Source organism: Agaricus bisporus (assembly GCF_000300575.1).
Source record: "Agaricus bisporus var. bisporus H97 unplaced genomic scaffold AGABI2scaffold_11, whole genome shotgun sequence".
In the NCBI taxonomy this organism is placed as follows: Eukaryota; Fungi; Basidiomycota; class Agaricomycetes; order Agaricales; family Agaricaceae; genus Agaricus; species Agaricus bisporus.
The window spans coordinates 976509-988723 of NW_006267346.1; the positions used below are offsets into that span (position 1 = coordinate 976509).

At 47.0% G+C, this 12215-nt stretch overlaps 4 protein-coding genes and 1 non-coding gene across 5 annotated transcripts; 3 read left to right on the forward strand and 2 right to left on the reverse strand.

The window, feature by feature from the left end:
- The first annotated feature begins 319 nt into the window (after window positions 1-319).
- Window positions 320-1299, forward strand: AGABI2DRAFT_187990 (hypothetical protein). Its single transcript, XM_006455793.1, has 3 exons — window positions 320-704; window positions 753-974; window positions 1024-1299. The coding sequence occupies exons 1-3, from the start codon at window positions 338-340 to the stop codon at window positions 1254-1256; spliced, it is 822 nt and encodes a 273-aa protein (XP_006455856.1). The 5' UTR covers window positions 320-337; the 3' UTR covers window positions 1257-1299.
- AGABI2DRAFT_210461 (hypothetical protein) lies at window positions 1299-3464 on the forward strand (the record flags this gene model as incomplete). Its single annotated transcript, XM_006455794.1, has 4 exons — window positions 1299-1331; window positions 1378-1435; window positions 1484-3053; window positions 3110-3464. The coding sequence occupies 4 exons, from the start codon at window positions 1299-1301 to the stop codon at window positions 3402-3404; spliced, it is 1956 nt and encodes a 651-aa protein (XP_006455857.1). The 3' UTR covers window positions 3405-3464.
- Window positions 3465-5959: 2495 nt separating this feature from the next.
- On the forward strand, window positions 5960-7373 carry AGABI2DRAFT_195185 (hypothetical protein). Its single transcript, XM_006455795.1, has 3 exons — window positions 5960-6761; window positions 6816-7014; window positions 7074-7373. Exons 1-3 carry the CDS (start codon window positions 6135-6137, stop codon window positions 7244-7246), a joined length of 999 nt encoding a protein of 332 aa, XP_006455858.1. The 5' UTR covers window positions 5960-6134; the 3' UTR covers window positions 7247-7373.
- A 2458-nt stretch (window positions 7374-9831) lies between these two features.
- On the reverse strand, window positions 9832-11147 carry AGABI2DRAFT_195186 (hypothetical protein). The gene is made up of 6 exons (XM_006455796.1): window positions 10981-11147; window positions 10791-10906; window positions 10589-10737; window positions 10485-10535; window positions 10337-10431; window positions 9832-10277 (listed from the first exon to the last, which is right to left on the reverse strand). Exons 1-6 carry the CDS (start codon window positions 11062-11064, stop codon window positions 10023-10025), a joined length of 750 nt encoding a protein of 249 aa, XP_006455859.1. The 5' UTR covers window positions 11065-11147; the 3' UTR covers window positions 9832-10022.
- Window positions 11148-12097: 950 nt separating this feature from the next.
- AGABI2DRAFT_t120 lies at window positions 12098-12169 on the reverse strand. The gene has a single exon. It is a non-coding gene; the product is annotated as a tRNA-Glu (tRNA).
- Window positions 12170-12215: the final 46 nt, after the last annotated feature.

Below are 12215 nucleotides of genomic sequence, written 5' to 3' on the forward strand. Positions count from 1 at the left end.
CACAGAGTGTACGGTAGAATCGATCGAAATCATGGTCGGTATAAAGCGCAACATGTTTGTAGACGATGGGTTCCAACCTGAGAGGCAGATGAGAGCTTTTCTGCTTGATCTAGTCGCGTAGCGGTGCTCACCATTGTCGAACTTGATGGGAGACGCGCAAAAGATGAAGTGGTGTTGGTTTATCTTCCATTGCCTTTTCAAAGACGAGTCTGACAAGGTCTACGGGGAGGTTGGAGAAGAGCTGGATGTCGATTTCATGATGAGTGTCGATGAGGTCGTCGTCGAGCATGGGATGATGAGTCAGAGCCACATTGGTTGGTGCATCACCACCAACATCATGGCCAATATAGGGAGCGCCTTTCTCGGAGATTTGCAGGCCCAACGCATCCGACAACTCGCCTCGCCATCGTCCTCGCCACCCTCCTCGCCACCCCCTCACAGTAGTTTCTCTCAGGTGCTGTCCGTGCCACCACCACCACAGGACGTGTTGCCGCCTACTCCTCTCACCCGAATCAACATTGATCCGGAATTGGCTCTTGAACTCCGTATCCGATGGCTGGAAGCGTTGATACATGGTCCTGACCCAGGTAGAAAAAGAAAGGAAACGGTGGGTACTACATTGGCACGGCTGACGGAAGACGTCAAGAAACGATTAGACGCGATCGTCGAACCCAATGACAGTCTTAAAAAGTTTATAGACACTTGTATGTCTCTCCTCGGCTCATCTATACCTCACTATTGACTGTGTCTAGATGATCAACACGCGCAGTACCTTGCGCCGACATTTGCGCTTTCAGGAGTGCTTGAAGAAGAAGAGCCTGGCTCTAGCTTGGGTTTATACGAGAACATGACGCCGCAAGAGCTAGAGGCGTATCTGACCGAGCTAGAGCCCGATATCCGCGCGGCGGACGGGGACATGCGCGAAATCGAGGCACTGGTTCACAAAGGGGCCACTGGTGCCGGAAAACTCGGTGGTCTGTATTCGTTGTATATTAAATTTTATAATACTGATGGACGTCTCAGACTATGAAGCACTGAAGCCGCGACTGGCGAAACTGATCGAGGAGCACGAGGCAGATGTGAAGCTGGCGGGAGAGCTGGAGGAGCGGGTGGCTCGGGTGGTGGAACAGCATGTGACCTGGGTGGATGCGCTCTCTGAGCTGTTTGTGGCCTGGGACGACACCGTGAACTCGGCGGCGGGCAGGGCGAGTCGGCTCGAACGGGCGGCGGCGGGGCGAGAAAGACTGGGCCTGTAATAGCTACGATGACGTAATAACACGGGTCATCCACCGACAACCATGTCCGAGCCTTTCGACGTCATCCCCTTCTCAGTGCGTGCTTCATGCTGGGTGTGGTCCTATCTAACCCCTTCCACAGGACATCAGCGGCGATTGGAAGAAACTCGGCGCGGGCTCCTTTGGCAACGTCTACAAAGGTCCCTTGCTTTCTCCCCACCTTCTCCTCCCACTCACTCCTTTTCCAGGAAACTACCTCGGCATAGACGTCGCCATCAAAGAGGTCCTTCCCTCCAAAGATTACGACGTCGCAAAGTACTTTGAGCGCGAATGGCGTCTCACGAAAGAATGCCGTCACCCCAACATCTGTCTCTTCATCGGCCTCAGCCGCGCTCCCCAACCCGACGGCCGCATCTTCATCATCTCCGAATTCATCGACAACGGCAACGTCCGTCTATACATCCACGACAAGTCAAAACCCTTTCCCTGGAGACTCCGAATATCCTTTGCAACAGATGTCACTCGTGCCCTCGCATACCTCCACGCCCGAAAGTGCATCCACCGCGATCTCAAAGGCGAAAACCTCCTCGTCACCTCCAACGGACGTATCAAAGTCACAGACTTTGGTTTTGCCAGAATCGCCGCTAGGAATGCTGAAGAATCCAAACGTCTTACCTTTTGCGGCACCGACTCTTACATGTCCCCCGAAATCCTCTTGGGCGAAGAGTTTGATCTCCCCACAGACATTTTCTCGCTCGGTGTCATCTTTTGCGAAATTGCAGCCCGGCAACTCGCCGATGACACCCATTTTAAACGTCACCCACCTGTGTTTGGCGTCGATGCTGTAGAGGTCAAAAGACTCGCCAGTCCAGATTGTCCCCCCGATTTTGTCGATCTCTGCTTGGACTGTTTGAATCCCAAACCTTTGGAACGTCCGACGACGCGTATGATTTTGGAGAGGTTGGCGAGGATGGAACAAGACTTGCTTTCCAAGCCTGACTCCGGATCGGAGGATGTCCATGTTGGCAGTGTCAAGTTCTTGACAGGTGGAAAGCGGCCCGCCGCGCCTCCTAGAATACCTAGTTTTGGAATGGATGTGGGAAAGGATATTAGAAAGAATGGGCATACGAGTGGTGGAGAGGATAGTGACGAGGATGAAGAGTTTATTGAAGCTTTATCAAAGATGGGTATCAGCCCACCAGACGTATGGAACGAGTCTACAGGAAGCGATCTTCCCCTCCTCGACAACAATTCCCCCGGATCAAGTTATAGTACCAGTGTTATACGCTCGCATTCATCCAGACTCGGCTCTGTGATGACTATTCGACCTACTCCTGATCCGGACGCTGTACCTCCTCCTTTAACGCCAACTATGGATGCGTCACCTACGAATTCGGGACCTCCGATTATGAATGATACCAGCACATTTTCAATTGATACTCTGGATACCTATCATACTGCTACTGGGTCGGCAGTATCTTCTGCTCTTGCCACCGAAGGGGGATCTTCTATCAAGAGTTTGCATCCATCCACGAGTGAGATGACACAGAGGAGCAATAGTATTGGTGCGGGTGGGATGCATAGATTTACGAGTATCAAACCTGGAACGAAACCTAGGAAGGTTTCTATTTCGGGAGGAGGAGGGGAGAGTCCTTCTTTGCCTGGGGATCAACAACAAGGAGGAAGTGTGATGGGTGGTTTTGTTTGGAATCCGTTGGATTTGTTTTTTTCGAGTGGGTTGTTGATGGCGAAGTGTGATGTGTGTTATAAGAGGTTGGGGTGGAGACCTGTTATGGCTTGTGATGATTGTGGTATGAAGTGCGTTTCTTGGGTTGTTCTGTTTATCAAAAATGAAAAACTCATCTCATCTTCAGGGCGCATGAGAAATGTGCGGATGTGGCTCCGAAGGATTGTGGATTACGACCGAGGAGGATACCTGCCGTGCAACAACAACAACAGCATTATCAATTTGCGTCGCCTTTACATGGGATTGTGAGTCCGTTGTCGAAATTGAAGAATTCGAGTAATGCGGTTGTGGGATTGAGTGATGTTGGTGGTACTGGTATTGGTGGTAGTAATAGTCCTGGTGGGAAGGAGAAGGTTGGGAGTCCGAAGAGGAAGAGTTATGGTGGTGGTGGTGGTGGTGTGGGTGTGGGAGGGAAGCGGTGAGATTTTGATTGAGTTGCGCCTTTTTTTTTTGGGACTTTTTTTTTTATGATGATGATGATGACTATAATGACGAGCTTGCATTTTTCCTTTTTTTTTTGTAGATTGGAACAGTAGTCAGTAATCAGGACTACTAGGGTCGTCTATACGGTTGGTTAGTGAGGTAGTATATATACCTCTTTCTTGGGTTTTTTGTGTGTAGCGGCAGATAATGTTAATACTTTTTTGTATTGTTGATAATACACTGTTCTTTGTGGGGTGTATAACAAGAGGTTACAAAACAGCGAGCATGAGTGCTGGTGAGAAGCATCAGCAAGGTGGCACTGACTCTTTGCTTTTTACCTTTTGTCGCTTTTCGGCCTTTTTGCAAATTTGATATATGTGCAAAAGGCAGGCAAAAGTCGAAATAATGAAATGGTCTTTTCAACATTAGGTACATCGAGTAGTAACGTCTGTAACCTTCAGTTTTTTTTTCCAGGTTTTCGCTTTTTCCAGTTTTTCAAGGCATCTGCAGGAAGTCGGCTTTTTTCAAATCCGGGCCCAAAACGTGGCAAAAACTTTTTTATCGCTTTTTATCGCTTTTTTTAGCTTGTACAAGCGAAAAAAAGACAATTGCCAAACTTCTGATGAATCGGCGAGAGATTGAATTTGTGTTCAATGCGTCACGATTTCTCTAAATATCCTATTAATTGTCTTCGGTGTGGTCATATGCGCCGGGTAACTCGTACCGTGGCCATCGCATCTCTAACATTTTTACTCACTGGACTCGGTTTGGACGTGACAGCCGACAATGGGTGGCCGAAGTTTTTGACTGTTGCACTGTAGCGCTCCCGGATATATCTTTACTGGTTTGCCGTCTGTCCTGTGTACGTTTCATATGTCAGTTTTAGTATTTGGAATCGTTGGCTTCAGGGAGAGTTCGGTTTAGAATATTTTTTGTACTTGACACGCCTAACTGAATCTCACCGCACTGCCCTCTTTAATTTATTTTTTTTCACATGTCGTTTCGCATGCTATCGAAATTGAACTTCATTTCTCATAACCCATGATTCTTTGTTCAATTCAACGCTGGACTCTGGAGGGCTCGGCTAGGGATATTTTTGTACTTGACAAAGCCTCACTGATACATTGTTTTTCTGACGAGTCAGATTTCTCTGATCTGATTGAAACTTGAGGCGGTTTGACCGCGACGTCGGCAACGTCAGGCATGGCATTTTTCTAATTTTGGAGTTTGGGAATTTGGGTAAGTGAGGGGTCCCGGATCAATTGACGGATGATCGGTTTGATCTTAAATGACTGTAATATGACGTTGTGACTCGGTCGCCCGCATGGTTGGGAAGCCATGGCGTGTGTAGCAACTGACAGAGCGCGTTTGTCTGTTACCAGGGGTGGGCGCAACGGCGCATACGTGGACCGTTCTTTGGGTTTTTTCCCGGCTGCTCCATACTTTTGTAGATGAGATAATTCTCGTTCTGGAGTTCTCGTTGATATTCTCATGTGGCTACCTATCTGTAGGATAGCATAGAAGAGAACTTCCACGAGGTTTAGACTTTCTCGAAATCTATGTGGGTCATACGAGGTCATACGACGGTACCGCGTGACATGGTCTCCAGGGCCCCACTTGCTTGACCGAGATCTTCAGATTACACTTCAAACGCTTAAATATCTTTAAACTGACTCTTAACTAAATCAGAACCGAACTTTCTCTCATCTCGCCCGTTCGTTTGTTCATATACGACCGTCTTCGTCATTTCAGTATCGGACTTTTGTCCTTCAATTGCACGAATGGCAACATTCGTAGAAGGTGAAAGGCAGTATACAAACATGGTGCGTTTTTCGAATAAAAGAACACTCAGATCGACATTTGACATAGTAATATTGTTTTCGTAGACGTACGATCTCATTCCTTCAGCAATATCTCGTCTCGAACTTGATGATACACCTCATTGGACTCTTCGAGTTACTCCTGAACTCCTTTCCGACATCTTCACATGGTGTATAGAAACCAACGAAGAGGCTTCATTTAACGTCTCTCAAGTTTGTCGTCGATGGAGGTGCATCGCTTTGTCTACTCCTCAACTTTGGCGTAAACTTCCTTTCCGCAAATGGTTCTCTGATGTTACTGAAGAATGCCGGTTCATCACTTTTCTCTCTGAAGATTATTTATTGAGATCCGGGGGGATGCCTATCACTTTCTCTTGGCACCCGTGGCACCCACTGGCGCAAGATCTATTTCAGGTCTTACTTCAACATGTCGAACGATGGGGAGACGTAAATCTGGTCGCGCACGATAAATTAACCATCTACATTTCCAATCTCCAAGATCATTTGCAATCCTTGTATGCTCTTAAAGTCACTATAACCAACGACAGTGGTTCTGTTTCACTTCAGCCATTTCAATCCGCTCCCAACTTACGATGTTTCTCACTCATTGATCGTCGGACCGATACCGACGTCCCTGTATTGGCAAATGGAGCGCCCTGGAATCAAGTAACTCACATTTCCCTCTCGCTCGATACCACGCACAATTTCGATTACCACTCGCTATCCTTATTTTCAAATCTCACTTATCTGCATATTCATTGGCCACGGTGGACTTTGATCCCAGAGGCCATTGCTCGCGAACACTTGAGAAAACCACTCATCTTCAAATCGTGTCGCTACCTCCAGTTGGATTTCTCTCTCCCTCGCGGAGTCACCCACAATGCACCCTTTTCCAATCCCCTCCAGAACATGTACTTCCCCAATCTCGAATATCTTTACATCGACTACGACGCCACGTCATTCACCGATCCGTACACGCTCACTGAATTAGAATCCTTCATTGGAAGACTGAAAACTCGTAATGCCACTCCGCTCAAGAGCTTTCATTGGTACCGACATTGCAACTACTATGCGAATCCGACACCGGCGCCGCCACATGTTGCAGCCACTCAGTCTCGAACAGTATTCCGTCTATTACCAAAAACCCTTTCAAACCTCCGCGTTACATTATTCCCTCGGTTTTTATTGGAGAAATTGTTCAATGTTCTTACGACCGAGGGCACTTTCCTACCGGAATTGAAGACGTTGGATCTTGGAATCGATGTTAGCGTACTGATCTCGCCAGGAGAGTTTGACTGGTTTTGCGATAAACTCAAACTCATGATGGCGACTACCAAGAGACAATTACACGAGTTTCGGATTCAGTTACTATTGGTTGATCCAAGACCACGGTTTACTATTCCCCCGTGGCAAATTATTTTTAGGCTTGATGGTTGGAAGGATATACTTCGAGATGACGTGGAGCGGAACTTGGGGTGTTCTATAGGTAGGGAGGAGGATGAATTCATGAGCGGCACAGACGCTGAATCAATCTGGGTAAAGAAACCTACTTCTTTTCAATCCCGAAACCTGATATTTTTCTTCTTTCAGGTCAAAAATTTACGAAGAGCTCTACTTGAATTTATGCGTTCCGATGACGTACTCTCACAGCACAACCGTTTACGAACAAATCCCCTTTTCAGACTTGAAACCATTAACAGGTGGTTGAAACTGTTCAAGACGAATGCTAATTCACGGCGATGGACCTCGCTAGGTCATGATGGCATTATGTATGTTTCGCCTCGTTCTCGTGAGTACAAATAGCATTTTATCCCCAAAGTTCTCAACCTCTGAGCCGCTATGCTCTAGCGCTACGAGAATCAGAATCATGGGTATATGGGGTTTCAGATGACCCAAGTGATGCTGAGGATATTCGATATATTGACAATGATCGTGTTCCCGGTGTTCCATGCTCGTGGTTGGATGTCCGGGATTTAACCATGTACTTCTCGCCCAACAATGTGAGCTTGACCACCTGGTAGTCGTCATACTTCCAGAGCCCTTTTCCTTTATAGTAAAAAGGTCTTGTACTTGTAGTGCGTAACTTGAACCTGTGCCGTCTCAGTACAGTACATGGTGGGAATACAGTGCGCCTAACGTTGATTGCCTACCTCTCGTCAACAGTCTGGCTTTTGCAGGGAAATTAATGGGGCTATAATCATCCTCTTCTTATCTATTCTTCCCGATGCGAATGATACTAAGGTTGCGCGCAATGCCAACCACAATTGTGTTCTACAAGAATGCCAAATTCAGTCCTTGGCCTCTAAAAAGGAATCTTGCAAAGACTCACGAGGGTCCCAATCACTGTGTGGATGGCGAAGCGGTTATAGCCAAATATAGACCGCGAAGTGCGTGATGCATATAGAGAGATTCAAAACACCAAATTCTATGAGAAAAGGCATGAGAAGTGGGAGTTGCCTCGGTGCACTGCACGGAGTTGTAAAGTCTTCCAAACCATATCAAGAGTCCTGACGCAAGGAAAAGTGCCTTCGTAATTTGTCACTCGCTTTTAACGATGCCGCGGCGTTCAGCACCATGGTCCAAGCTAGAAACAAAACCATCACAATTCCAGGCCCGACGTTCACATTGATTGTTGACAATGCATAAGACCCATGATCCAGGTCGTCGATGTTTATGACTCTTAGGATAATATGTGCGGCGGTACAAGCGATACCGCCGAGTCAGAGAATAAACGGGAACCACTGTTTGATGGACATCCGCCTGCAAGTTTGCCATAGGCGATACATCTGAAAAACCCATCTGAAAAGCTGAGTTATCATTCTTTGCATTCTTGGGGATGGACTTACCAGAACAGTATCCACGAGTAAAGCAATGACTTCGAACATAGTGCACTATCCAGTCACAGATCTATTGGTTCGAATCGCCGAAGTGTTCGTTCATCTTGACTGGCCTTCAATATGACCATCCAAGGCAATTCAACGTACCTTCCTACGTTACTTGCCTGTTCTGCATGGGGCTTGCCTTTGCAATGGACGAGTTCACGTTCACGTTCACCGCCTGGTCAATCAACACAAACACTGCGATTACGTTGGTTATAGTCGGAGTATACCATTTGATCCTCTTCTTGGAATGCCACCCGTCGTCGATGAGGGTCAACAGTCAACCAGCAGTTTTGGAATGCAACGGAGATCCGATAAATGCCAAGAATTATTTCCGAGGCGAAGCTGACTATGACGGCCTAAGACAATACGGAGGACCATGAGTTGTGCCCTGTTGTGCCCTGACATTTTGAATTCAAGGCCGACCCCTATGAAAATTTCAAATCTCGTGCCACGACCCATGACTTCTTCGAAATCATACAGTCTAGCCTTCTATAAGCAATTAGAATATCATTACAAGGATGTGTTCCTTCTTCCGCTGCTGCGCAAGATACAAAAATAAATGTTCTAATTCCAATACTTATGGGCAGAAGGAGGTGATGCCGTCCGGCAGCTAGGACCCATCTATCATTGGAATTCTATTCCAAGTCCAACCAGGTTCCCGGAATGCGGCGCGAAATACTTTTGTCCTAAGTACGCCTTGTTAAGAATTGCTGCTCTCACAGCGCGATGCTCGAGAACATTTACTTTACTATACATTCAAGGTCAATGACTATGAATGAGCGGCTATCATAGCGCCCCGCATGCTCCAATTTGGAATCATGATTCATGAAATTGAATCAGCATAACACCACGTTAACGCCGAGAGTCAGCCTATGAAGTATTGTCGGCCAAGCCCCCCATCGAGCTTCAACTCGTTTTGAGGCTTTGGTAGGGTCCCCAACGTTTCAACCGGTGATACCGGTTATGCAGTAGTCACTTCTCCCAGAAGTTATACAAATGCATTGTATGTACGAACGAGAACTTTAAGGCCCGCAGGGCGCCGTACTTCACAGATTCAAGATTCAAGGTGGCCTCGATGAAATGTGGGTATTAGAAATACTAGCCACAGTTCATGCTATGCCTTAAGTCCAATTGGTAATAATGTGCCTCGCACCATGTACACTTATCAACTTAAGCATGTGTATTACCGTATATAATTCCATTTCACACCCTTACATCAAATCACTATCATTATCTCCAGAGATTTTCTCCCCCATACAGTAATGGTGATGCTGGGTGATGCCGATGATGATCTACAGTATCGCGTCTAAAATATCGTAACACGATCTGCTCGACTCTGCTCGACTCTCCGCCCCCAATGTATTCCACTTACTTAGTGAGGCCGACGGCTGTCGTCGTTCACTGCGGGCGTCCACATACGCCACATCATTGACATTTCGTAACCACTACGGATTTTACGCTGCGCAATGGAATCAGTAGCCAGTCAAACGAAGGGTATTAATAACTCGCAACATGGATTGGTGCGGTTGCCCGCACCTTTGGATTCATACCCACCGCAGTGGTACTTCTAACCCAAGCGTTTGGATTCATCTCAACGGGAAATGGTTGTACAGATTTTAGTAATCAGGTTGCCAAGAAATAACCATGAGAAGGATTAAGGCTGGTTGCTGTGTCCGTTGCCGAATGTTAGTGTTTACAGGTTCACCTGACCTTCTCCAACACAAAGAGGGACAAGACATAAACGGGGTATCCGCATTTTGATAGAACGCACATCGTAATATAAAACATCCTCCGACAGAAAGATCGAATTACACGTATAGAAGACTGTGTGGGATAGAATCCATGATAAGAAGCATTATAGACAAACGTAAAACACAATAAAGTTTCTTTTTCAAACGTCGTATGTCAAAGTCACCTAAGCAAGAAACATGACGGACACGCCTGCCACCAAGGCAATGAGACCAGAATTCATCGTGGCCAAGATGTTGGTAGCTCCTGAGGGACTGGTGGTCGCGGGGGCATCACCACTGCCAGTGCCAGTGCCACTACCGCCACCGGAACCGGAACCGGCGGGAGCACTGGCATCTGGGAAGAGATTAGCACCACTAGGAATAGGGCTAGGACGTTGTGAGGCAGAAGCGCCCTGACCAACAAGTCCGTTCTGAGTTTGCTGTTAGGGAGGAATGTTAGATGAATGGTTGAAACGGGAATATGAACACGAGGACGTACGTCGACTTCAGTGGGAGACACCTGGGAGGCGGCCTGCTTGTAGTTATCGAAGCTGTTATCCCCATCATCGGCTGCGTTTATGGCACCGACCATTCCTGAAGCAAGTCTTTAGGGATTTGAATGTACATGCAGGAAAATTGGAATTTACCAGCGATACAGTGAGGAGACGGTATCAACTGCTTGCAGAAGAACCATAGGGCTATAGGAATTGTGAGTTTTATTTATTTGGACTGGCGAATAAGTCAAACTTACGCCTTTGATCGTTCGTAACCGTAAGATTCCATTCTGGGGCAGGCTGCACACCCTCATTGGGAATAGAGACCCATCCGGAATCAAAACCACCTTCTAGGTCAGTACAAGGTGCACTGAATGACGACTGTGTAATCGAGTGGTTTCCAGGCCTAGGAAACAGGTGGTGAGTAGAAAACGATAGAAGAGGTAGGTGTATCCTTACATGCCAGTAAACATGAATCGAACTACGGTGCCATTTGATGCTTTCACGTTGTTTGGTATAAATTGGAAGATGCCACCGTTGGGGGTGTCGATCGTTCCACCAACCATGACGGTTACCTGTATTGTGGAAGTGATTGGTGGAAGTGATTGGTGGACCTCATCGGTTAGGGGTAGAATGCAAGAAGACATACGACATCACTTGAGTTCGTACTATTATTTTGAGCAACGGCAAGGCCGGTCAAGAGCAAAGGGGCAAGAACAGTAGCAAAGCGCATGACGACAACGATGTAGCGAAGGGGGGTGGAACGAGGAATGCTTCAGAGGCAATATTGCGATTTATATAAAGGTGGAAGCGGCGTGAGAGAGGGAGTGAGTTTATTTCGATCGCAGTTGGGAAATAGATTCCGTTTATGGATATGTTTACATTGCTAGAATCCAGGAAGGTACATCACATTAGTGGCAGAATTTGGAGCGAGTTGAAGGCTGGTCAAGGTTGAAAGGACAAGAACGATAGCACGGCGTATGTTGACCACAACAGGGTGAAAGGGAGGTAGAATGAAGGCGTTTCAGAGACTTCTGGCTTGCATAGGCATAAAAGGCGTGTGAGCAAGAGACCGCTGAAGAGAAAGCTGCCGTTCATGCCAAGTTCGTGCGTGTTCTTTCGATTCCACGTGGAGTTATAGAGAGGTTGTGCCATCAGATGGTGACGACGACTAGCGCAATTAGAATGCAGCAGCCGTGTAAGGGTCGAGTAACACCGAAGTCAAATGACCGTATAGTAATACAAACAAGGGGCAGACGTCCGAGCAATTTCCATAAACAGGTCCCACCGTGAGAATTGTCTTTTAGGGAGACATGGGATCCCCAAAAGTGGAATAACCTATTCCCAGGCTACGCAGGAATATCGATACTTATCTTTGTAATGTCACATAAGTCGAGAGATAAATGGCGAAATCGTAAAGTTACCATAGTAGCTGGCCAGGTAACCAGACATTCCTCGTGTACAGTATGTAAAGATAGCTTAATACTACTCAAAGCCTGAAAAGCCAATCGCAAGCCCTCAATATTCTGTTTGACCCGATACAGGCTGATACAGGCGATACGACCATTGATTCAAATTCCCACATTCATTGCATAGAACGTGAACATTGATTAATAACACTTTTCTCACCCCCGAGGGCCGATTCCCCAGTGCCATCGCGCTTGAAAGGAAAGTCGCCGACGACCGGGTGACATGCTCCGAGTCATACTAAAGAGTAATAACGGCTTCTATCAAAAGCAAAATTACACTGTCAGTGGTTGCAAAAATTCCGACACGGGGAATCGAACCCCGAGCTGCCGCGTGAAAGGCGGCAATGTTAGCCGTTACACCATATCGGATGTGATTATGTCCATGATTTATAACAATATAGACCCTTGCGGAGAG